The 27,900-nt window shown below is 38.9% G+C and overlaps 1 protein-coding gene across 2 annotated transcripts in view; it reads left to right on the top strand.

The window, feature by feature from the left end:
* Positions 1 to 27,900, top strand: part of LOC128733917 (nuclear factor NF-kappa-B p110 subunit) — a 35,984-nt gene that overhangs the window by 3,750 nt on the left and 4,334 nt on the right. Inside the window, exons 1-6 of one of the 2 annotated variants that reach the window (XM_053827789.1) lie at positions 1,646 to 1,937; positions 19,961 to 20,242; positions 20,318 to 20,914; positions 20,980 to 21,084; positions 21,150 to 21,689; positions 21,769 to 22,033. In XM_053827789.1, coding sequence (XP_053683764.1) covers positions 20,014 to 20,242; positions 20,318 to 20,914; positions 20,980 to 21,084; positions 21,150 to 21,689; positions 21,769 to 22,033 — 1,736 coding nt within the window. In that variant the 5' untranslated portion in view covers positions 1,646 to 1,937; positions 19,961 to 20,013. Of the gene's footprint in view, positions 1 to 1,645; positions 1,938 to 19,960; positions 20,243 to 20,317; positions 20,915 to 20,979; positions 21,085 to 21,149; positions 21,690 to 21,768; positions 22,034 to 27,900 lie in introns of those variants that run through there. The other variant, XM_053827788.1, reaches the window with a different exon arrangement.

A 27,900-nucleotide genomic window follows, 5' to 3' on the forward strand; every position in this document is an offset into this window, starting at 1 on the left:
TTTCTTAGTGAACTTCGACAGTTTCATATGTTTGAAAATTTCTGCTACTTTCTCTTTCGGGTTGCCGTTTAAAATTCCTCCCCAGGACGCTGTTTGAGGTCTACCTTGACGCAGGATTCGTCGTCCATCACTACGCTCGATTCATCGTCATCGTCGTCATGTACAGCGTGTTTCGGCCGTCTTATTTTATTTATAGTAGCGATTTGGAGTCAGCACCTTCTTATAAGTCGGCAGCTCGGCTCGTTTTTTTTAGCACGAAGTACGGTTGTAGCCTCACAGTTGGCCTTAAAGAACAACACTGGTCTAAACAACCAGGTATCGCATGTTCGAATCTCGACTGGGAAGAACTGTTAGAGCCAACAGAGTCGTAGCACTAGCCCCGCAATTGTTCTGTACACTAACAGCTGTCTACGAAGTTTTGCGTATAAAAAGAGAAGGTAAAGTTTTTTGCACAGTTGTAGACGACACTTGCAGCTTGTTTACGACATCTCGGACGGACAAGCTGGGGTTCCGCTTGAACGCGCTGGCCACTGTTTTTGTTGTTACTGCGGCTTTTGGTATTCAATTACCCTCCGATCCAGGCTTTGACTTGATTATCCACAAACATTTCCTGAGCACTTTTACCACGTTGGTGACAGTTGATTTGATCAACTAACTAACAACGTTCTCTAAAATGCCAGTAGTTTAGAATTTCGCGAGCGAAATTTTGATCGTTCGAACGCCAGTTTGATAACTAAGAAGCAAATTGACTGAAGTTTTTGGTTCTTTTTATTTAAAAAGCAAATGCCAAAATCAAAATAGTATCATTCTCACGCACACGCACCCGCAAAATGAGTGGTGTTCAGATTTTTTAGATATCGGCCAGATTTCCATTGCAACACCCTTTACCGCGTATATGATGAGGATTTAACAATGTAGCGCCACGAGAGACGCGGTGTCAAGTCGGCTGGCCGGGCCGGGCTGGGCTGGACTGGGGAGTGCACATGGCGGAGAAGCGGGGATCTTCGGGGCTGGGAATTCCCCACTTTATGTATAAACACATACATGATCTTGGCTTTTTTTTCTCGGTAACGATCAGCCGGTTGCCGGTTTGTTTGCTTCTGTTTCTCTGCCTGAGCCTGCCTGCCTGCCATAAAATGACGGCGTGCAAAAGTCGCTTTTGAAGAAACGAGTTTGGCTTCGGATGTGTGTATTTCCTTCTTTTTGTGATCGACCCAATCGGGTGGTGAATGTCGATTGATGACGTTTGCCGACCGCGAAGTGTGAAGTGCGAAGACGCGATGAAGACGCGACAGGTATCTACGCCAATTTTGTGTGTTTACCATGTTTTTCGGAAATTCGGCAAACCCAATTGCTCCAGGCCAATTTGTTGCAGAAAGAGAGCGAGCGCGAGAGAACTGTCAGCACGTGTGTGCGCTATTGACTTAGCACGCTAGATATCACAAGCGCGCACATGAGGTTTGCGGAAGATTAGTCATGCAGCCGGCCGAGTGATGGGCGTCGTGGCTCTCCGTACAAACCGTTTATTGGCGGAGCATCGGAGAAAATATTATTACATCAGAGTGATAAATGGTACGGTTGGTGGTCGGTGTGGCTCATTCGCCGGTTGACCCGCCAAAGCAGCGCAATTACGTCGCTGTTGTGACGTGATTGTTTGGCAGCTACCTTACACATTGTAGGTTTACCAAAAGTGCGACAGCGCCGAAGTACGTCAATTCAGTTCGTTTCGGTTGGCCGGGGCTGGTCGGTGGTGCTGTGCCAGTGAGAACAGAAGTTTGATAGATACGGAACAGACAGTTTGCATAACGCCGGTGCTCGCAGATATATTCTACTGATAGTAAACATTGTTTCAGTTCAAGTGGTGGTTGCCCGTTGTTGGTTGGTCGATTCTAGTCGTAAATATTGTACCTGTAAGCGGCGACAACAGCAGCAATGAGGTAATTTTGAAGCCGAACCGAATGTTTGGAGGTGTTGACAATAAGTGATGTGCGGCCGGCTAAACTGTGGCTTCGGTGTGTACGTTGACTTGTGAAAACAGCGTGTTTCATGCTGTTAAGTGTAGTTATGGTGGCAAAAAATTACAGTTTTTTTTCTCTGAAAGATGCTGGTTTGTTTATTTTCATGCGCTTCTCGAAATAGATTGCTAACTTTTATGTTAAAATTTATTTTACGACCAACATTTAAAATGTTACTGTGAGATATTTGGATACTTCATTAAGTAGATTTGAATTCATAAATTAATAAAAGTTTGTGAAGTTTTGATTGTTTAGTTAAACGATTCACATGATTGTATTTGGTGCATGTTTCATGTTAAAAAAAGGCAGATTGTGATTCACGGTTTGATCCACACATAATTAGTGGTTGCCTCTTTGCATAAGTAGTTCATAAGAAAAGTTCTGTATAGTAACAGGATGAATCACCCACCGAGGAATATTTTAATGTCGTAATAATTGATGGCGTAATCCACGAAACAGAAGTTCACAAAGACTTTGGTTCATAAGGCAATTTCTGAATGTGAATAGCGGTAGCGCCATGATAATAAGGTCCCAAAATTAAAGCCAGCGGAGGTCAGTCAGAAAATGAAGTTATTTTATTAATTAATTAATGCCAGTGATAAAGTTTTGTTATTGTTACCACACAGAGACTATAGATTACAGAGGCGACAGGCACTCAAAAACCGCTAAATTTTGAATCAAAGCCATTATAAATAAAAGTAACTCTCCGCTATGATTCAAAATTTAGCGGTTTTTGAGTGCCTGTCGCCTCTGTAATCTATAGTCTCTGTATGTTACCCTTTAAGTGTTAAATTATATATTTCAACATTGAGAGATTTAGGTCGGGAGTTTATGATGGTCTCGATGAACTCTAGTTGAATTAACTTGATATTGTTTATTTGGTGAAAAATTTCGTTTACTGAAAAAATTCTAACAAAACATTCTAACATAAATTTCATGAGGCATTCAAGAAAAATGACTTCATCGCTTTTTCTTTTAGAAGAAAGCTACCTTCGATGCTTAGCTAAATGGGATAGTTAGCAATAATAATTCGTTTTTATGGGAATAAGCTTAATCTAACATGTATTTTCCGTATCTTTAAGATATATCATGTGTTTATTAGTGAAAACAAGTACAACAATTGGTCATGTGTCTTGTCAAAAAAGCAAAGCCTTAGGCTAAAACGTCGTTTCAAAGACTTTACTCTTCTTTAGCGAAAGACTTCACAGCCGGTTATTAGAGTGCAGGACAGTTACGGGGCTAATGCAACAATCCTACTGACTCTATCCAGCAGCACAGCCAATAGCCGTGATTCGAACATACGACGACTGGATTGTTAGACCAGCAATTGTGTTTCAATGTGTCTATGTAATGTGCTTTGAAAATTGAAAATATTCAACCAATATTAGTTTGAGAGAACTTATGTTTGGTGTCCGTCTGTTTAATTTGATTGTGGATTAAAACTTGAACTAAGAGATAGTTGGTTTGATTAGGTACTTGGTGTTTCTAGACTTTCTAAAAGAAGAACGGCGCAAAGTATGCAGGCACTTTCCAGTCGATTTCGACGTTTACTGCAATATCCAGCCACTTGCTCGTTCGAAAGCTGGATGCAGTGTCCACGGAATTGATAGACTTCCTACTACTCCAATTTTCGAGCCATTTGCGCTTTATTTCATTTTTGTACCTTCTAATCTAATCACTAATCTCATACTAGCGCAGCCAATTCTTGAAAGCATTCTGGAAAATGACGATTATCAATCATTTTTTTGTCAACGACCAGGCCAACTGCACCGCAGAGAGAATTTTAGGGAATCAAATGGAACTAATACCTAATACCATTCAACTTCTTGAAATCACGAGGGGAAGGAAATAAGCGTGGACGTCCCATACCAAACGCGTCTCATAGAGATGATAATTTATTTAACGTCGCTGGAAGTATCTTTGCTCATAAATTTTAAGTGATGCTCTAGACCCACGGGAGTGAACTAATAGCATTTATACCAGAAGCCGTACTACAATTGGTCAAGGATATAGTGCCTTATTTCGCCCTTAAACTGCCAAAAATATTAGCCTTAATAATATAATACTTGAAAATAAAGACGTGTGGTTCAATGAGTGTCTAAAATTACAGTTTCAAGATCAGGAACTGAAAACCTCAACGATCCCGCACCTCCTAACATGGTTACCTAATTATACATTTATACAAACTTACATATTATCGGTACCGGACCCATCATTTCGTTTTTTGTACCTCCTGTAAAAACAAATGCTAAATGCCATTGGCTTTAGCAATACTTCAATCAAAGCCACTGGAAAATTTTTCTTCGAACATTTGTGATTTTAAGTAGATTGTGTCCTGCTTCATTTTTATAGTTTTAGCAGCACTACAAGGTCGCTACTCTATTGTTGCCTAACTGAGCGCTCACTTTGGGAACAACAGGGCTGTGGCCTTATCATCCCACAATCACAATTCTATTCACAATTTTGTAAATGATGGTTAGCTCTATATGTGTCCCATAGATAACTTGGACTATTTTTCAAAATTATCCTACATTAATGTACGCTATTTATATATTTAAACTTACTCTATGAAGGTAAAAGTTTCCTTGAAAGTTGGAGGTCATCGTCTATAAACTCTATTTTCAAATAGAGTGAATAGGTGACAAGCGCAGTAACTATCTACTTCCCTATGCGCTTGTTCTAAGATTTTTGAGTCAATTGACAATGAATATCTGTTGTGTCACGTGAAAAGCTGTATTTCCACTTCCCTTCCCAACAAGGATTTCATACAGTGAAAACTAATTTACTAGAGTTCACCTCGCTATGTGTACGTAACAGGGTAATTAGATCGACGCCGATTGATGGAATTTGCTAGTGTCGACCATGATATCTTGCTAGCCAAGCTGGACAAATTGGGAGTCTCATCCAGTTTCCTTTGCTGGCTGAGCACATACTTACTCAATTGCAAAAATTGCCGTTTAACTGGGTCCTTCTCAATCGAGCTGGTTTTAAAACGGTTCAGGAGTACCTCAAGGTAGCATTGTAGGACCATTACTATTCTAGTCGTTCCTTGACGAAGTCACTCCACTGGTTTCTCCTGGAACAAGGTTGTGCTATGCCGATGACGTGAAAATTTATTCGCTAATAGAGACCGCCACAGATTGTATGAGATGGCAAAAATTAGTTGACTAATCGTATGCTAATCAGCATCCAGAAATGACCGCAATAAGCATCCAATAGTTTTCGATTACGAATATATTGACGGCGTATCATTGCAGCTTGCACACTACTTGGATGCATCGCCACCTTACGAGGAACTTTATCTGTTCATCAGCAGCGGCGAAAATTTATTATTGCCAAGACCGCTTATAAAATCCTTTCGGATACCTTTGAGTGTCCCGCCATTTTGTCGTGGCTTCATTTAGACTAACTGAAGATTTTGGAGCGTCTTAGTAGAATACGAAACCTAAAATTAAAAAAGAAGAAAACTTATCCAATTTAATTCTACTATGTATATTTTATTCACGACAGATACGTATTTCGCCTACGATTTGCAGGCTTCCTCAGTGTCCGTTTTCGAACTCGAAAACGAAGAGTTCGAAAATAGACCCTGAGGAAGCCTGCAAGTCGTTGGCGAAATACGTATCTGTCGTAAATAAAATATACATAGTAGAATTAAATTGGACAAGTTTTCTTCTATTTTAATTTTAGGTTCATTTAGACTGTTCTCTTCAGCCACAACGGAACCAACAGCTTAGAAAGTTTTATGCGTTGATTCCCACAGCACCAACTATGGTCTTCACGAACCAATTGGGCGTTGGAATTTAAACGACGTGAAAATAACTTTCCATTTTAGTCAATATCGCAATTGTAAATTGGGTGTAATTTTGCTATGCATTTTATGTTACTTTTGTGTATTATTGAAAAAAACAAGTATACCTCGATAGTAAGTACATTCCAGTTTCGGTTAGAGTACGTATTATCGAAATGTACGTACTATCGAATCACAATTTTTAATTTTAAAACATTGCACAATGGGCAAAAACGGGCTCGTAATCCCAACAATTAGAAGCCGCTGGTTTGGAATCTTACAAGATACCTATTCTTATGTAAAAAATGCAGGAAATCGATTGGTGATGCTTTCATCCTGCGCAGACTTCAGGAAGTGGTCCATTTTGCCCAATTTTACCCAAAAATCATGATAAAAGCTAATTAAACAGTATAAAAACTTATTTGCCGCCCGTGAAACGAACTCAAATAGCTTCCAAATTTTGTCAAAACATCACAAGAGTCAAATTCCATCCATTCCATACTGTGTGAAATGCAATAATAGTCTATTTTGCCCAATTCACCCCCATATACATAGATAACCTAACTAAGACGATTAAAACTAACTCAAAGCTAAAAACAGTCTTCAAGAAAATGTGTATTTTAACATACTGAATAACTTATGAGAACAGTTGAAAGCAATAAATTAATTGGATGCGGAGTTATTGTGCAGAATTGATTTTTAAGTGTACTTTTTAAATAAATCATTATATCCCACAACTTGCATAAGATAGATAGTTACTGTATTCGGCAAAGTTGCTCATTTTAGTGTGTTCTATAATTTTTCTGAAAAAAAAATTTTCTTTTGACGTATTCAAAAAAACAAAAATTTGTATCACCCTGATAGATGAATATAAGATCACCTTGATAGTTTGAAAAGATGCGCTGTATTTTTTTGAGAAACTTCTCCAAAGACACCATCGTTGAAAAATTACGATTTTTTACGCAATGGCAATTGAACGTGTTTTTGTAGATCTAGGAGAGAATCAGAATAAAACGAACCGATTATGAATTCATCACGGTACTAAATCGATGACAATCAACTCTTCTTAAAAGTCTTTCGAATAAATTGGTACTATTCGAGCTTATTCCCCTGTCTTTCAATTAGTTTTAATCGCTCTAATTAGGTATTATTGTGTATTTAGGGATGAATTGGACAAAATGGACTATACCTGCATTTCGCACAGTATGGAATAGATGAGATTTGATTCTTCTGATTTTTTGACAACATTTGGAAGCTATTTGAGTTCGTTTCACGGGTTGCAAATATGTATTTATACTATTTAATTAGCTTTTAACACGATTTTAGGGGAAAATTGTGCAAAATGGACCACTTCCCAAAGTCTGCGCAGGATGAAACCATCACCAATCGATTTCCTGCGTTTTTTTTACATAAGAATAGGTACCTGTCGGATTCCAAACCAGCGGCTTCTAATTCTTGGGATTACGAGCTCGTTTTTGCCCATTGTGCATTGTTATATAATGTTTAATATTGTCAAAAAATGTAAATTGGCACGTATCGATAAATAACTACATATTAAAGTGGTATGTATTTACTTTACACATCAATTTATTTTCTATCTACTACAATTCCAGCCACATACATTGGCAAGACTTTGAACTGATGATGGCTTCTCCCAGACATAATTACATACAGATGAACCAGAAATTTGCATTTTTTTTGCTAGAATTATTCGTTTCATTGCAAGTAAAAAAGACCACGCGTCTCCACTGCATTCTTACAACTTTTTTTTTTAATTTATGACTTAAAAACTAAAAAAATATACATTTCTAAATTTTTACATGTTATGTTATCCCCTAAGCTTTCCTAAGTACTTTTTTAACTTATAAAAAATTCTAAGCATTAAAGGTCCACCTAACAAACAAATTTTAACCTTTGAAAACAGTAAAATGAAAAAAAAGAGTCTTGTAAAGTGTACGTACTAACGAGGGCACAAACTACCGGGGTACATCTGTACTGGATTTTATACCGCGTTAAGTAAGATATGATGAAGAATGATATGATGATCGTAATGACGGAAGATGCTAGATTTACATGAATGTTCGCAACTCGATTGTGAGGGACTGTAAGAGTCAATAGGATCGCAGCACTAGCGCAGGAAGTGTCCTTTACTCTAACAGCTGGCACCGAAGTCTGTCGAATAAGAAAGAGAAAGTTAAGTTTTGAATGCGGAATGTAACACCAAGGTTTTACTTTGGTTATCTTAAAAAGTAAAAGTGATTTAAACTTTCAAACAGTTTTCCAAGCAAAATTAACTACAGTTTTATTAAATTAACAAACGTCGGTATTTCGAAACGTTTCAAGTTTACTAACAATTTTTTAGCTTACTCGATTTTAGTAAACAATAAAGCAAAATAAATGATTGCTCTTGTATTATTGTTTGCAATATATTCCCACCGTATGTGAGTTATGTTACAACTAATAAGACAAACAAATGTTCACAATTTCAATCCGAGTTTAATTAAATGTGAACTCAGAATAAAATGCAGTTTTAAAATACACTAGTAATTTTCTGTGAATAACTCGCATCTTCCCAGTTTGAATAATTCATAAATTAATTCTACCTAAAGTACCAATTTCAAACGAGCATAAACCCTTGCTACTGTACTACAGTAGTTAATAGTAATTTTTTTATAACTCTGATTTTGTTTTATACACAAAAAATCTAAATATAACGGAATAAAAATTAATTCTTATGACGAAAAACAAAACGTAGAGCGCAGTTATATCAATTAAGCGGCACTCCACTGTCTCGGATAGTGCCAGATCGGACAGCCAGTCTAGCCGATACCTATCAGGAAGAATACGAAAAATAATTCAAAACATAACTTTGTCTGGTTTGCTTGAATAACAGTAGGTAGAAACCCTCTTTTCCCGAAATAGGAATAACCAATCGTTTTACTAGACATCTTTTATCGGCGCAAAGATGAAGAAGACGGCATAATTGCCGCAAAAGTGAGCTCTGATAAACGATCAATCGTTGCTGACGTCCTTATCCATATATGGTTCATGTACACCAGCAGGAGTCTCGTCCATCATGTATACTGTATGTACAACTTGTACAGAGCATCTTTCGCCTTAGTTTGACCGGCGCTAACCCCGATTGTTCGCACCATTCACTGGCATGCAGTCCATTCGTGTTCTTGCAAATTTTTAATTGCCCCTAATGATGTACCCTAATTACCCGTCAGCAATTGAAAACGATACTCGCGGTGATTTTTTTTGCGCGTGCAGCCAACAATCTGCCAACTTTCTGTATTTTCCGAAATTTTATTAAAACGTTTATAGCGTTTAGACCGATCATGCCGTGCCGGTCCGCGCTGAGTGCCAGATCTTGGACACCCGAAATGACGCAAGCTTGCATTTCGACAGGAACTGTAAACAGGAATACCGGATGCAGCTGGAGGAACTGCACCGTTCCTGCTGTGCGCAGCTTCCGCCATCATATGCGTTTCCGATACACATTTTGCGGAAAAACTCAAAGTTTCCTCAGTTCCGCTGCAAATGAGCGTTTAGGTCCAAGGTATGAAATTATAGAAAATTCCAATCCGAATGTTTGACCAGTGCATTCCAATTAGTGGCAATTTACAAACCATAGCAGCAACGTACAAATGCAGTTACATTAATGGAAAAAGTGTTTTATTACGATAATTTAACTCCAATAATACATTTATAAAAATCCATTGAACTGCAGTAACTGCATAGTAGATAAGAAGTTAATGCAGGCTCTGGCGTAACTTAAAACCTACATCTGCTATACTGAAATGGCAATTTTTTCAATCATTACAATTATTATAAGCAGAAAAGATTGAAAAATAATAACAATAATTATAATTGAAACTGAAATTTTGTAAACAACATTTTCAGAACATGCAGAATCCTGACATACTCGAGCAGCGGTAAAAGGCAAAATCAAACTACGTTATAAAAATCTAATAACTTCACATCAAAATTTGATCTTGTTTTGGCTGACGTACTTGGAAGAATAACAAAAAAAAGTTAGTTGCTCTGTATGGTTTATAGCTATTAATCGTACGAAATCATTTCATAACTCTGGCTGTTTGAGATGCATGCATGCAACCTGATTAGAGCAAAATGCAGCTTAGAATTTTGATCGTTTGCTGTTATTAACTCATTCTTTTTTAAAATTTTGCGATTTGATCCGGTCTGATTTAACACCGACTATTTTAAAGACATAATAAGATATGATGTCATAATCATTTATTAAACTCATCCTACTACCAAATCATATATATCATATACACATACTCAACATATATTATGTTTGTTAATATTTATTAAAATTTATCATCCGATCATAAAGCAATAAAATATTGGTAAGATACTCTTTTGATTTGACTTCCTGCTCGGGTATATTAGACTATACCATACTCAATGCGGCTATGTAAAACCTGAAAGGTGACTTTAGTTTGCATTTTTATAAGCGCCTTTTTTCTAACCCTTGTTCATCTCCTCCAAATTAGGCGTCTTCCGATGCAGTACACTTATGGCTGCGTAATTTGCAATTCCCAAAGCGCTTGCTCAATTCGATTTCCGGAATAACTTTCAATTACTTCTTCCATTCGGCTTTTATCTACTCAATCGATTCAAAACGATATCGCCAGAGTGGAAGTTGAAGTGTGAAATGGCGCTATATGGTAGTGCGAAAACCAATTTTCTGCCCATCGTTCTTGAGCTTTGGGTAATAGAGTTGAAATTTCAAAAATGTAAGCAACGGTTTTACACATCATGAACTGTAAAATTTTATTTTCTAGAGCATGACCGTTTTCGTATGACATTATCTTAACTTTATCAACATCTTCAAACCAGGTTGAACTCCATTTCGTTTTAGTAGAAAGTCGGTCTTTAAATTTGTTACGATCAATCACGCGTCACCCAGATATCAAGCTTCTTTGTGAACCGAACTTTTTCCAAATGGTTAGTTTGAGTTTTATGGTCGGCGTTCGATTTCTTGGTCCAGGACCAGGAATACACTGCTTACGTGACGGTTTAACTCAACTTCATCGAAGAGTTTCATTCCATTTTTACTAGTATTGGTGGATGTTTCCAGAATAGGACCAAACCATTTTGCTGCTACTGTTACTCTACGGATGATGATGGTGATTCTGTGGTATTCAAATTCGTAAAAGAATAAAATTTGTGAAATAAAATGACAGTAGCGCTTTTGATGTTTACGTTCTAATGAGCTAGCTTTGTATGGTAGTTTATTGTATTTGCTTGTATTTTAGTTATGGTTACAGCATTGTCACCATGAATATTACAAACTATGCTGGCTGTCAGCGCACCTTTTTCATAATAGTCATGGTAATAGTCAATATTGTTATATTGATTGCGAAGACAAATATTCATGATGTTACCGACTTTAAAAGTTCTTATCTCAAGAATTGCATCGTAGTATAACATTTTGTCCATGCGTTCAAAAGTTATCATTTTTCAAAAAACAAGTAGGGTTTACTTCTAATTCCCGTCGTATTAAGGAAAGCCACTCTAATTTTCATCATTTCTTAGGTGGATTTAATGAATAGTCCAAAAGCTATGCTGCTGATTTGACTCAAATACACTTACCTTCCGATCCATGCCCTTTGAATTCACTAAAAAGCGATTAATAAAGCATTTGATTGAAATTACGCAACTGACTTTATATCTAAAATTCATCGTACCGTTTTAAAATCCGTCCATCAAAATTTTTCATCGTCCAAACTAAAAATCACAATAATGTTTACGAAGCTAGCGCGCATGTATTTGAGTTGAACAGCATGACAAATGCTATTCTGTAAAAGTTCTGTAGGTTATGCAAGTTTTTCCGGTTGCAGAATACTAACAATGCGTTGCGTGAGTTATTTTCATTTTATGAATGACGGAAATTGAAACGATTAATTGACATTTTCTTCTTCGTCGCACGAAAAAACGTTGTAAATTTGGCTGCTAGGAGTTCTTTAATGAAAAAAACATTTCAATAGATCTCAGCTCACTTTGATTGATCGCATGTGGGAGGCAACAAATTAAAATATTAGGGAATAACTAATTTTGCATTGTGTGTCATAAAAATCGCTGATATTTTTATTAATTTGTGTTGGATAGGACGGGAATATGCAATTACGACGAAGCAGCAACATACCCTATTCATGAAAATTTCGGAAAAAAAATATTTTGCGAATTTTGGTAATTTTATAATTAGATGAAAAAAGATATCTAGAACAAAATAATCTACCTTAACAATTTTCTGTGTGTAATTTACACGCTTTATTTGAAATTTTTATAATAACAGACTTGATAAAATATGAAGGTCACCGTTAGACATGAAAAACTGTACTTTCATGAAATAAAAGTCATTAGCTTGATCGGATCGTTTTCATGATGTTTGAGTCCGTTTGAGACTTAGAGTCTCTTTATACCTTTTGGTGCATTCGTGTCTGTAAAAAAATTGTGTGATTGTTTTTAAATCTGTTATCAAAAATCGGTAAAAAACCTTTATTTGTTATTATAATTATACTTTATCTCGTAGGTTTTCAGCCTGTGGCTGGTTTTACTCTTACATTTATTCATCAGGGCGGTTCACAAAATTGGAAAATAGTTTTACTGCAGAATTTCCTAATGGATTTGTTAGCTCTAGAGCAGCCAATTTTAAATTTACCCTTAAAAATATGGAAAATATTTACAGTTGGTGTGAATCACAAAGCATCAGTAAATGTTATTACAAAAAAGTTTTGTTACTTCAAGTTTAAGGTTACTAAGCAGCCTTAATTTTGTAAAGAAGAACTTCAAACAATTTCAATTCGATGTTTAAAAAGCATATTTCAATCTTCTCCTATCGCGGCTTACTATGCAGTAATGATCCCAAACTTGTTCCTAGCGGAGCGCTCGAAAAATTCGATAAATTTTATGATTCGTCATTTTTTATTTCAATATATGTACCTATAAAGATGCGCAGAGAATTATGTCATAAAAATCGAGTAGTGATCTACGTGATTAAAAGCTGTTTTAATATAGCGAAATGGAATATTTGCTCGAAATCTTATTATTATCTTATGTATCATTCAATTCGCGGTAAACTGAGCTAAATTCGTCCCCAGTGATTCGTCAAATTAAAAAACGCTTTGGCTCGTTATTGTTTCGAATAGTTTGAATCGCGCAAAATGAATAGTTTTGTCCGCACTAAATTGCTGCCTATGCACCTTTTTAAGGACAGATTATCTTCATTGAAGAAACTAGGACTATATTTAGTAACGAGTGACTTAGGTTGATTATTACTGACAATCAACCTTAGTCACTCGAGAGTCGCATAAAATCAAAACAAGAGCTTCAAAATTAACACTTTTATTATTTGCAAAGGTTATATTTTAATATTTAAAAATTACAAACTATGAATCAAATCGAATCGTTCGTCTTTAATCTTCAGCCACCATTTCTTATTCTTTAATCATTTGGTCGGTGTTAAATCAGACCGGACTAAGTCGCAAAATTTAAAAAAATGAGTTAATGACAGCAAACGGTCAAGAATTTTCTAAGGTACATTTTACTCTAATCAGACTACATAAATGTTGCAAACAGCCAGAGTTATGAGATGATTTCGAACGATTGATATCTATAAACCATACAGAGCAGCAAACTTTGAACGCGTTTTTCTCGAAAACAAAGTTTTGTCACTTGGTCCGGACTGACTTAACTTAACACCGACCATTTATAAAATAATCGCATCTGGCATATACCGTCAAAGTCGTGCAACTGAGAAGAAATAAGGAGTCTCCCAGATCCTCTTACGCCAGTTGTTACCATTAGCACAAGCTTCTATAGGGAATTACCAAGCTACGTGAGAGCTCGTGGTACTATGGACCAAATTTTTACCATCCGGCTGATCTTGCAGAAACGTCGGAAATACATCGTGCCACCACGCATCACTATTGATCTCTATTGATTTGAAAGCGGCATACGGTACAGTCGATCGAGACCAGCTCGGGTAGATAATGCACGAACACGGTTTTTCGGACAAACTAACGCAGTTAATCAGAGTGAGTCATGTGTTTCGTGCGCATCGCGGGGATACTCTTAAATCCCTTCTAGACTCGGCGAGGGTTTGGAACAAGATGATGGCTGCATACTGTACTCATCGCATCGAAACGAGAGGCACGATTTTTGGCAAAGGTCAGCCAGCTGTTAGGCCTTGCAGATGACTTTAATAATATATCCAAAAAAATTGCGTTAGCGAAGGCAATCTACGCCAGACTGAAAGTGGAGAGATCTGGGCTAAAAATACCGCTTTGGAGACCAAATACATGAAGAGATTCCCATCCGATGACGATGAAACGATGATCCAGCTGGCTGGCACGATTTCCTGAGACATATCGTCCCAAATAGTAACCAAAACTTGCTTGGATGATTCCAAAGTTTGACTATGCTTCCAATTTTCATGCTCAGTAAACAAGTATCCTCAGGTATAATATTGGAAAGGATTGAGATCCAGTGAAGACGTAAGCCATTCTTGTGATGATATGAAATTGATATGGAAGATTTTTTTTTATCCGGCAGAACAAAGGGATGAAATTAGAGATCTCCACTGCTGACGGTTACCCGCCATGGCTTTTACCTGTCGCCAGGACAGGGTCTCGTCTACAGCCCGAATATCGTTGGCTAGGCTGCGTCGCCATGAGCCTCTGAGTCTGCCTCTTCTACGCTGTCCTTGTGGATTCCAGTCGAGTGCTTCTCTGCAAACCTCGTTCGCTTCTTTCCTCAAGGTGTGGATATGAAAGAATGAATGAATGATATGAAAATTCGGATAGCACTACACTTGTGTTACTTTTGACAGAGAAGAAGCAGAATCCTGTTGAAAGCAGTAGCTTCCATCTTGGATTGCTTTCGTAGCATGAATTAGCAAATGATTCTCGAAAACAGCGTTCATTTTTATCTCAGTTTCGATAGCGGAAGATAGACATTCCATGAAATTTCAAGCCAAACCGTTACTATTCTTATTCTTCTTCTTTAGCAGCCGAGAGCCGGGGTGGCTCTTGCCGTACCAAGAATACCTCTTCATTGTACTCGGTCTTGGGCTACTCGTCACCAATTCGTTGCGCGTCTCGACACACGCAAGTCGGCTTCAACCTGGTCGAGTCATCTAGCACGGTGGGCCCCTCTATTCCTGGTAACGGTGAGGTTCTTGAAGAGAACGGATTTCACAGCACAGTCGTCCGGCATCCTTGCGACGTGGCCGGCCCACCGTAATCTCCCAACTTTCGCCAGGTGTACGACGGGAATCTCTCCAAGCGGTGCCTGTAGCTCGTAATTCATACGCCTCCGCCACTCTCCGCTTTCCGTTTGTACTCCGCCAAAAATAGTCTGCAACACCTTTCGTTCAAATACGGCTAGTGCACGTAGGGTTTTTTTTTTCTAATTCCCGTCGTACTAAGTAAAGCCATTCTAATTTTCATCATTCGTTGGATGGATTCAATGAATACTCCAAAAGTTCTTGTGCTGATTTGACTAAAACACACTTACCTTCCGATCCGTGAAGTTTGAAATCACTGAAAAGCGACTATTAAAGAATATTATTGAAATTACGCAACTGACTTCATTTCTCAAATTCGTCGTACCGTTTTAAAATCCGTCCATCAAAATTTTTCATCGTCCGAACTAAAAATCACAACAACATTGACGAAGCTAACGCGCATGTATTTGTGTAGGACGGCATGACAAAAGGTTATTCTGCAAAATTTCTGCAGGTCAGGCAAGTTTTCTTGGCTGTAAAATAACGACAATGCCTTGCGTGAGTTATTTTCATTTTATGAATGACGGAAATTAAAACGATTAGCCGACATTGTCTTTTTCGTCGCACGAAAAAACGTAGGAAATTTGGCTGGTAGGACTTCTTTAATGATAAAAAGCATTTAAATGGATCTCAGCTCACTTTGATTGATCGCGTATGATAGACAACTAACTAAAATATTAGGGAATAACTAGTTTTGCATTGTGTGTCATAAAAATGCTGATATTTTTAATAATTTGTGTTGGATAGGACGGGAATAGGCAATTACGACGATGTAGCAACATACCCTATGTCCTCCGTAAGCAAAGTTATTGTCTCAAGTCCGTAGAGGACTACCGGTCTGATTAGCGTTTTGTACATCGTCAGCTTTATGCGGCGGCGCATGCTCCCAGATTGAAGCATCTTGCGGAGGGAAAAGGAGGTTCAATTTTCAGCTTTTTTTTTTAACGATAATTAATAATAAAATAATAGTACATGTTTTTCAATCACAGTATCCTACTCCCATATTTTTCTACTCTTTTAGCGTATAAGTCTTCTATCTAAATTAAATTTTTGTTTTCAACAAATATTTAGATTGCCACCGAATTCATTCACGAAAACTTTCCGATTGTTCCAATGTGCTTCTCTCAATTGTTTTTTAAAAACAAACAAGCACGCATTCTCATATCTCAAATTGAAGGAAATATTGTTTCCCGTATTGTTAACCACAACGCAGCTTTCTGTTGTTTTGGTTTTAGGCATATTTTCTGCGGGATTTTTAGTCTGGTGTAGATTGCCTCCGCCGTCTCAATAATGTAACAATGTCTAGGTCGTCTGCGAAGGCTAGGAGTTGGCAACTCTTGCTGAAGATCGTTCCTATCGTTTCGATGCCCGCTCGCCGGATCACACCTTCAATAACGATATTGAATAACATACAGGACAGTCCATCCCCTTGCCGCAACCTTCTGCGTGATTCGAAAGGAATTCCCGGTGTCCCCGAAACGCGCACATTGCACTTCCACCAAGGTAGCTTTGATCAGCCGCGTCAGTTTGTCCGGAAGACCGTACTCGTGCATTGTCTGCCATTGGTGTACGCGTTCAACTGTATCGTATGCTGCTCTAAAACCCACGAAAATGTGACGCGTGGTCACGTTGTACTCTCAATATTTCTGGAGGATTAATTTGATCCGTAGTAGCATGGGCCGCCATAAACGACGCTGCGAATAGACGATCATTTTGTTGTTTTAAGTATTTTGTTACAAACACATTTTTTTTCATCGGAAAAAGGGTTTTCAATCGTCGTTCCCTCGCAGCAGCTTCCAACTTCATATCACTCTAGCCTGTATCTGCTTCTTCGTTAATTCGCTGTTTTCTGCACCTAAGCTTTTGTCCATTAATGGCCCGCCCGGATTATGTAGGTTTCCGACGAATTCACTCCCTAACTTGTTTTATCATTATTTTGATTCGAATCGTCGCGTCGGTCGAGATCCACTTTATACCGTTCTGATTTAAACTTAGAACAGTCTCAAACTTCGAACACTTCAGAATAAAATGCTCGCTAGTTAGTATCGCTAATATGATAAAATATTTTGCTTATTGTAAACCACCGTTCGTTAGAATGTCCTCTATCCGGTGAGGTACGCCATTGAACTGTAGCACTCCTTGTAAGAAATCAGCAGGCGCTGGAAAAAAGTGAGAACTTAGATTTTTTTCTTTTTATCGAATATAAGTAATTTTATTTTTGCAAAAAGTAAATACTTCGTGAGAAATGAAAAGCTTGAACATCTTTTTCTTAAACTAAAAATATTGACTAAGCGAAATATCAGACGGCTTAGTGGTGTAATTGATTAAACTAACTGGCTCAGCTAGAAATTAAGAGCGTTCCACTCTCACTTTCGCTTAGTCAATATTTTTAGTGTAAGTTCAAGATTTTTCAATTCATCAAATTTTTCATTTGTCACATGAAGCATTTACTCTTCCCAAAAAAGTAAAGTAAATTGACCTGTAGTCGATGAAAAGCAAGAGCATAAATAAATTAAATAATTAACTTATGTTTCATCGATGTTGAGATCAGACGAAAGCCAATTGACTTAAGATGCGCTTGACATGAATGGCACATCGATTAGTATCTTAAATCTCCATACAGACCGACTACATAGGCTTCGCTGGTATCCTGCAAAATAATAAGGCCAGAGCTCTGACATAAAGATTAGTCTTGAAGTCTTGGGCAATTCCACGAACTGGCTATATGACCTCTGAGAGACATGAGATATCTAATCGACAATCGCTATTTTCTCGAGTACTGATGTTTCTGTATATGCAACAAAACATATACCTATTACCGATGTCAAAATAATAAATCACTTCAACCTGATTTTCTCTGTGCGTTGATATGAAAGAGGAATTTCAAAACTGGACTTTGAACTTTCAAATGTTCATTAGGGTATTAATTTTCAAACAACAAAATTCAATAACGGAAATCATTAATGATTATAATTAGTGTTGATAACATTTTACTGCGAAAACGCCAATGTTTTCTTTCCTGGAAATCCTATCTGGAACAAGGTAAGATTACATTTTTTTTATCACTTCCACGATTCATGACTGTTTACATAACTGTCAACACGAGCCGGCATCCCTCAATTGGGCCAGATGGATATCGTTTCCTTGACGTAACGTTTTCGAAGCGCCAAAGATTACATTGATTTGCTACCCATGGTTCGCACGCTGGCTGTTTTGATGACGAATTTCAAACATGCGCGTGTACTCTCACCCTTTTTTTTTCTTTCACTAGTAAAACATATCTAGAAACGGAAGTAATCATGATAACGAAATCTCCGATAGCGGAAAAAAGTTCACCAATCACATGCAAAATATGTATGTGCGAACAGAGATATGAACAGTATTTGGGTGACGAGCTGGAACGAATTAGTCGTGGAGGTTTGGTTCAAACCGGACAACAAACCGTTGTGCATATGTGGAACCCCTTAGCTGATAAGCCACCGGCTGAATGATAAGACCGGTCGCTAGACCAGGTGAGACCTACTCATGACAGTCCAGCATATCGGGTCAATTGTGTGTGTGCGCGCGAGCCACAAAACCGATAACTTACTTCCTCCGAGATTGATTTCGCTTCGAACAACGACAAGCGCTGGACGTGATTCGCGAGTCCCATAAGTTTGGCGTCAGCTGAGCGTCATTTGACTAAAGTGTGTTACAGTTTCGGGAGTATTTGGTCGGGCCACTATTGGACTATTACATAAACCCTCTAGGAAGTGCGGTGTCTGCGGTTAGAGCAAACAACAAATAAAGTCAGTTGCGATGTACGGCTACGGGACTCCGTGGACGCAATTTTGTCGTCACTTGATAGGTAAATATTGTTTTTCGGGGGGGCTTGCAGTTTTGTGTTTTGTTTTGGGAGGTGCTGCCTACTTGCAGACGACGACGATGATGATTCATGGCTCCAAAAGCGGATTCTCACTGGAGGAGTCATTGTGATGGGGTATCGCGTGATAAGGGATTTGAGGAGGCGCACTGCCGTCGACCGGCTGTGGTGACCTGGCTGATTGATAGTAGAGCAGTCGATAGATAAAGTGGTGTGAAGAACAATTGGATCTCTGAGTCATTGCCATGCTGCACGGGGTTATTAGTTTACTAAATCGCTGCCGAAGATGTTGGCCCACTTTTAGTTTGGTTGTTGATTGGGTTGGTTCGCGTCGTGTTTTTGGGAAATTTTTTTTTAATAGGATAGTTCAAATGAAGAGGCTACTTTTTCTCAGTAAGTTAGATTGCTACTGGATCTTCAACAACATTAACAACTCAAGTCGACTTTTCTTTAGTGTGACCTCTTCATCTCAAGAGGAAATTTGAACTGTGAAATACCTTAACAAGTACTATAGTAATGAAGTGCCAAATTTTGTAGGTTTTGTTTACATTCTACAATTGCTCACCTGATGACACACCTCTCTGAAGAGATATTTTCCTAAATATAATTGAGTTCGAGATTCAACCCACATTCCACCGGACACGTCATATGTCTTTCAGAAATCTTATTGGCACTGGTATTTTCCTCAATGAGTAGCTTGCTGCAACCAAGAATTAACCTCACGTGCGAAGTATGGCAGAACGTTTCCGAACGGTCTGGGAAATACAGATTTTGTTTAATCAGGCTAGGGACAGCATTTTGAAGCCGAAGCAGTGCGACATGGCTCGGTGAATGAATCACGGTTCGTGCCTTTCTCTGCCGCGAGTGATTGAAAGTCGAAGTCTCCTGCCGGGCACACACGTTCGAGTGCGGGCGGGTTTACTGACTGACGTCAATTGTGATCTAATTTTTCTTTTCTTTTCCCAACCGTGCAGAGCAACAACAGCAGCAGCAGCTGTCGTCTTCGCCGACCTATTCGGTGCTCTCGATGGAATCTTCGACGTCGTCGCCGAGTACCAGTGAGAACAACAACCAGAACTATTCGAGCAATTCTCCGTCCAGCACCAGTAATATGTCCCCGCAGTCAACACTCAGCGAAACGAGTTCTTTCAATATGCAAAATCTTAACATATCCACCGGTTACCACTACTACAGTCCCCAAACGGTGGGGGACGATGGCAGACTGCAAACATTCAACTACCCTGCTCAAGGAAACGGTAAGATAACAGCGCAAGAACGAACGAACGGCGAAGGTCGGAAGGTTTGTTAACATTTATTACCTACCATTGCAGTGACTGAACAACCACGCATTGAACTGACCGTGCCTCACTTGGTGATTTTGGAGCAACCAGTGGACAAGTTTCGCTTTCGGTATCAGTCCGAAATGCACGGCACGCACGGTTCGTTGATGGGTGTCCACACGGAAAAGAGCAAAAAGACGTTCCCATCGGTGGAAATACGAGGATTTCAAGGGGAAGCAAAAGTGCGATGCTCGCTGTACCAGGTGGATCCGTCCAAAAGGGCAGCTCACTCGCACCACCTGGTGATCAAAAGCGGTGAGATCGATCTGAACGATCCGCACGATATTGACGTGAACGTTGAAACCGGTTACGTTGCCACCTTTCAGGGCATGGGAATAATTCACACGGCGAAAAAGAACATCGCCGAAGAGCTGTGCAGAAAAATCAAAAAGCAGCGAATGGTTGAAATGAACCGAGAACTTTCGCTCCGCGAAGAACATCAGCTGCAGAAAGAGGCGGCGGAAATGGCAAAAACGATGAACCTGAATCAGGTTTGTCTCTGCTTCCAGGCATTCCAAGTGGATCCGGTGTCGGGACGGTGGACCCAGCTGTGCGAGCCGGTGTATTCCAATCCCATTAATAACATGAGTAAGATCATTATATTTGCTTTTGATTAAGTATAACGTTTAACCATTGATTATGTTGCTTTGCAGAAAGTGCACTTACGGGGGAACTCAAAATCTGTCGACTCAGTTCTACCGTTGGCAGCGTCGATGGGGGAGAAGAAATCTTCATGTTTGTTGAAAAAGTTTGTAAAAGTAAGTTCAATTCATCCTTTGGCGTAATAACTAATCCCCTACAAACTTTCTTTTACTCGATTTAGATAACATCAAAATCCGCTTCTACGAGCTGGACGAATTCGACCGGGAGATCTGGCACGGGTGGGGTTCCTTCTCGGAGGCGGACGTACACCATCAGTATGCGATCGCCTTCAAAACGCCCGCCTACCACAACAAGGACATCACCGAACCGGTGGAGGTGTGCATGCAGCTGTTCCGACCCCGCGACAAGTGCCAAAGCGAACCGGTTCCGTTTAAGTTCAAACCCCGTCCCGGAATGGTAACGCTGGTGAATCAATCGCGCAAACGGCAACGGGTACACTCGGGCAACGTTTCCTGCGAAATACCGACCGTCGTTCCCAACGAAATGGTACCCGGTCCGAGTCGGCTGCCACCGCTTCATCAGCCATTCCCGATGGTGCAGACGCAGGGCCACATGCCGGAGCCGGGGACCATCAGTAAGGAGTTCAACAAGTCCGGCATTATTCAGGAAATTCTGGAGAGCCACATTCCCACCACGATCGCCGGTGACATTTCGTTCAGTTCGAATGATTTCAAAGATTTCGTACATTGTAACTCGGAAGGTAATTTGTCTCAGCTGTGCGCTAGCTATTCGACTCACCTGTGGACGATTGATTAATGGTGTTTCTCGGATTTCCATAGAGTTGCATAAGCTCATCAACGAGATCGGGGAAGCGCAGGAACTGGCAAAGCTAGAAACGGATGCCGTTTCGGCTGCCCAGGTCGATGGGGAGGCCGCCCGTTTCGAGCGGGCTCTGGAGGCATATTTAAGCGAGAACCAGCAGGCAAAAGATGTAGATATTCTGAAAAAGATTCTAGCCATTATAAGGCTGTTTCGAAGTGACTACGACAGATGTCGAGAGCTAATATCGGCTCTGTGGATGTCATCCAATAAGCAGAAAGTCAAGTGAGTACGCAGGATTAAATTGCGAATTAGAATGCGCGTGCTTGTTTTATTTTATTTTATATTTTTGGTTGCTGTTACTAACCAGATCGTTTAGCTCTTCCGCTGCGCTGCTAGGAAATTAAATTAACTCACGAAGTGGCGAATTGTATTGCCACTTTCGCGTTTTGTATGTGTACCTTAATTGAATGGCATTATTGGGAATAGCATGAATTCCTCCCCCTATTGTTTATTTTAGTTAAGAATATTTGCTTAATTAGATCCGAAAGTTTTGCTTACTTGTATGTAAATGTGTTTGTTACTCGTATCATCATTCACTGGATGTGACTATTTTTTAAGACTAGTGAGTATCGGTTTTAATTTTTAACTAACCAGCACTGAAACGTTGCTATATGTATAATATATGAGTTGATAAGACAATAATATAGTATTTCAATCGAATCGTGGATTTTGGAATGTTTAACTTGAATTTATCGCCGGATCAAATGTGTACAAATAATACACATTTTGCTTTTTTTTTGAAGAACTTTACGTTCTTCAAAAACAACAAATGAAAATTACTAATTGTTAACATGAGTTCAACTGCGCTACTGTCTGTGAATCCACGTGAATAGTGACATTCACTGTCTCGAGTGATTGGGTTGTTTTGGTTCGTTGTCTGTTGCAACCGGTATGCGCCCTGGACTAACTCGTCGTAGTTTTATCGACCTGTGTGCATCGCGAAGTCTAGTCGTGTCTCGTTTGTCTATTCTGAGAAAACAATATTACGGGACAACACCGCATGTAATAAAATGAATGAATGCATTACACCTGGCTGGCTGCCATCCATCCGTCGCGTTGCGTCAGCTTACTTTATTTCGTATCACACCCCTGCATGCGCCGTCGAGTTTCCTTTACCACACACGTGTTTACCTATTAGTTAAGATTAAGAAGGTTAAATATATAAAAGTTTCATTAGACATCACCAGCCGAGCTCCGTCAATAACCAGAAATGCATAATAAAATGAACAAAACTCAAACAAATGCGGAGTGTGAGCTTGTCATTGTGCAATTTTTAATGCACCTACCCAATTAAATTCTGAGGTCAATTACATTGTTTAATGCTACCAGTTTGGAAAGAGTAAGCAATGTTAGTCCGATACCGTCTAGCTGCTATTGACCATTGGTTCTTGGTATGATCTCACGAACAGAACGCACGCGAGGACTCTGTCACCATGAAATATAATTGAATATTTGATCATTTTCACAAAGTCGTCGTCGCCGGAAAGTCTCGCGCGTTGTTTTACATCCACGTCGTTTATTATGATCTACCAAAGATAACGAATCAGGTTTCTTGGCATTCGGTAATCATGAGACTGAAGCCCTTATCTAGGGCTCTAGGCATCCGGTCAGCAGAAAATCATTTCGAAAAGTTTTGTGAAAATTGAGCACGCAAAGTCTCAGTTTCGATGCATTTGGCCGATGCTGTGTAATATGTGTTCGGAGCGCACTGTGCGACACCGTGCCGGGGAACGGCAGACGAGCAATTCATTCACTCGTATTCATTTATTAAAGGCAAACACTGTCTTTCATAAAGATGTAGGCTGTAACCATCCCAGTAAAAAGTAAGGATCGGACAGACGTCATCCGGAACAAGCGAAACTTTTGCTTGCGGTGTCTGACGAAAAATTCTTACTTGTATTGCGCACCGATCACCAAATTTATGAGTGACACCGTACCAGCTCTCCGGACCGTACTGAGCTACAATACGAATCCCGAGTACAGAGCCTAAGTACCGATCCCGAGTTTTCTAACAGCTCAGTCACGTGCCCAAAATATGAATGCATTAGATAGAAAATAACAAAAAACGAAATATTGCAGGGTCCGCTAGCACCGTGCTCCTCGGTGCATTAATCATACGGACTCTATCTAGCAGTACCGCCGAGATTCGAATTGATTTCACACCTCAACAATTACAATTTGGATATCAAGAACAAAAAGAAAAAAATGAAGTCGTAAAATTAGAGACCCTGCTTACTACAGATCCTCGCCAAACACAAAATAAGCTTTCGTTTGACTAGCCGCGATACATGTTCACCGAAATAGTAGGAAATTGGGTGCCACACAGCTTTTTGTACATCAAATTCAAAACTGAATGCTATACCGTACTATAAATGTACTTGGAGAACAGTTACTGCGAAGTTTTACCGCACCCGCCATATTCATCAGACTTGGAACCGTCCCACTACTATTTATTTCGATGGAAGCAACGGGGCTTGCCGCCACCGGAATGTACCTCACCTCTGACCAAGGAATGACGACTCGTTGACATGAGTTATTCTTGGTCACGAGGGATGCAGCCTTTTTCGGATTCGTGGAATTTATTTGCTTCTACAAGACTAGAACAATCACTGGCGATGGACAATATTTTGTCACATTATTTATTTTACATAAAGCATTATCTTTATCCAGTACGATTGGTTAATAAAAATGTGAAAACAAATAATATAAAATTGTTTTTATTTCAAATACCGAAAAACGGGTCAATTTCAGTGTAGTGGTTAGCTTTCACGCCTCTCACGCTCAGGACCCGGGTTTAAATCCGAACCCCGCAAAAGTCACGATTGACCCAAGCTGTTAAAAAACACCGAAAGGGTTGTTTTTGTTCTTGGAAACTGGATCGATGACTGGGAATGGTGTTTCTATTGAGGTTAGTCCTACCTCGTCCGCCACCGCTCATCATTATTCTGCCAGCTTTTCCATTTGTTTGGCAGCCAATTTGCAGTTCCAGCCTTCTTCTTCTTCTTGTTTAGTTTCTTCTTTAACATCGACCAGTATTCCTCAATTGGGTTTCGTGCCTGTGTAAAGGTTGAGTCATTTAATATCAGGACGCAAAAAATTGATTTATTTCGGAACCATTTCAATGAAATAAAAATGTTGAGTACTCAAAATGAAGACCATTTATTTCACTGTAAAGAAAAAAAAATGAAATTATAGATTTTTTCGGATGTTTCGATGAAATCTCGAACTTTTCTTCGAATAGCACAAATCATCATACTACCCCGGAGAGGTTGAAATTCTTTTCGCAGATGAATGCTACCACTGACGGTGCTTTAGCCGGCATTGAATTTCTTAACACTTTTAAATTCAACTTCCGATGCAGTAAGACGCTTGCTATGGTCCTGCCGGTCAACAGTATGCCGCTCACGAAATTGTTTGAGAACCCTGCACATGGTCAATTCGGTCAATTTTAAGGATTTCGTGGTTTTTGAACGTCGTAATTTCAGAGTGGACGTCCGTTATTAGTTTTCGGTTCGGCTTCCATCAAGTATCCATTAAGTATAACTTCTTTGAAACAAAACGAGTTGTGATGAACTTTTGAGCACTGAAAGAGGAAACATTTCAATAAAATACCGACTACCATGAGCGCTGCAATAAAATAAACATTGTGTCCAGATATTAAATGACTCGAGTTTCATTGGTTGGATTCCACTTCTTGGAAGCCACAGTGACGCCATTGTCATTGTACCACTGTTTGGTCGATTTTGAATGGTGTCAGCTCACAAGGTCGGATCAGAAAATACCAGTCTTGATCATACTGCTCTAGAAAAGGCAGAAGCCTCTTCTGGCGGTACTCGTTTCAATAAATTTCCTGATTCATTATTTCAGAAGTCGATTCTTGTCTAGGATGATTCTTCAGTCAAAACGACGCTATCGAATTTCATCAGCAAAGCTTCTTTTTCTTTGCCTCCAGCATTTTGCTTCGCGTTACGGTCGAACGTCTGCAAACTTTTCACATTAGTTCTCTTTTTTGCTTTCTGAACAGAGGATCGCGAAACTTCTGCCATTTTTGCCATGTTTCTCTCTGACGATTTCCGGCTTCGTTTGAAAAGATTTTCGAGTGAGTTTATGATTAGCTGCCTTTGCTTGTCTGCATTTAGTGGTTTGCTGTCATAATCATACGTTCTCCAGACCGGTTCAGGACACATTCACATCGTTGCGGTTGATTTGTTCCTGAATAATACGGGACTTTCATGGAAGTATTTTGCGGTTTCGTCACTAACGAGAATGACATTAGCTGAGGCTCGTTTATGTAGGAGTGAGAAAAGAGCAAAGAGTGGAGGAGAGGATCCGGGAGTTTGAAATTGGATGTTGTTGATATTATTCCTACTGCAAACAGCCTCAGCGAGGGCCCCAGCTAATGTCAAAAAATCTTTATATGTGTGCGTGGTGAAATACTTCATTGCGGGTGTGAAAGATTTTGAGCTGAATAATCTTGACAACAAATGCCTACCGGGATTAAATACACTTCTAATATAATTCAGTGAAAATTTGAAAATTTTTGTTCAAAGGGAACATTTTTGTGTGCCTGCATTTTTTCGAGATTAACCTTTAAATCTGTCAAAATATGGATGGTTTGGTTTTAGGGTCAGTCCTCACGTGGTTCAATGGCTACGCATTATTGTATACTATACTATATGATAGTATTGTATACTATCATATTAATTAATTAATTTTTCGCTCTTTTCCTTTCACGTTTGTCCTACCCTAAGGATACTATGCATATTTGTAATTTTTTCATTTGCTTGTACCATACTTCGTTTATTGTAAAGATTGTCTTTAAAAAAATTAACTTTAAGTTTTTTGGTACGGCCTTTTGTGCATTAAATCATTTCATCTAGCTACTAAATTTACGACCTGATCTTTCTAGACATCATCGTTCTCCTATATATTTAGTCCTTATTTACCTTCCATTTGACAAATGTACAGACACACATAATTTCCTTTAATCGCTTCAAACTGCACAAACACCAATTGACTCCAAACAGTTTCACTCAAATGTAGATCCAGCTTTTTAATGAGAATCCATATTTGCAACAGATTTCTTCGAAAGATCTCTTGTTTGCGTATATTTATGTAGAAGAAAGCATCGTTCTAGGTGGTATAGATCACAAATATTAATAAATCCGAAAATTTTTCGATCTAGTTCTACTACAACCCCTCCTTGCTAACACAGTTGTTACAAAGCAGTTGCACCAACCGATATTTGACTACTAATTTCAGTCGTAAATAAGTTGCTGCAACCAGAAGAGCGCAATGTGTGCCGCTTGGGCTTTTGTAAAAGATCCCCTCTCATCAAGTCACCATTCATCATTTTATCATTCAGTTCATTAAATTGTCTAAAAGTTAGAAAATCCGTTGAGATTTCACTAAGATATGGCAATTTGAATTTTGGGGTCTAATTGACTCCAAGGTACAGCATATATGCACCGACAGAATGTTAATGAGCATACCAAGAAAAATTGTACAATGGAATTTCAAAAACATTAGAAATATTTGTTTATTTTTTGTGATATTATGGTTTGAGGACCAAAGATACCGCCACTTTTTATATTTTTCTAGAAAGCTGGTTTGTTTTAGTCTTTGAGAAATAATTTTTTAGACATTAAGTTGTGAGAATGGAACCAGAAATGTAACGCAGTTTCACTTTTTAAAATGTTTACCAAAAACAAAACTTCATTCCTCTTTGTATTTTTGATAGCTATTGAAAAAAGTTTTTTGGAAAAACATAAAAAATAGTTCCTTCCTCAAACCATGGAAACACGAAAAAATTAATATTTTTGAAATTTTTAAAACTGAATAATTCTCGCTGAAACGAGGCCACTACTGACAGGAGGTCTTCAAATATTGGAACTTTTGCGCTTCATTGGTTGAAAATGGTTAAAAAATAAGAATAACACTTTTGATACCTCGAAATAGTGGACCCCTCGTTCGCCAAGGGGCCTAACAGTTTTAAAAAAGTTGAATTTTGAGCAAACCTTGAAATCTATATCATGTGATATTTCATAAATTTGCCATGAAACAACTAACAAATGGTCCGATTTTGTAAA

The sequence above is a fragment of the Sabethes cyaneus genome, chromosome 2 (genome assembly GCF_943734655.1).
Source record: "Sabethes cyaneus chromosome 2, idSabCyanKW18_F2, whole genome shotgun sequence".
Lineage (NCBI taxonomy): Eukaryota > Metazoa > Arthropoda > Insecta > Diptera > Culicidae > Sabethes > Sabethes cyaneus.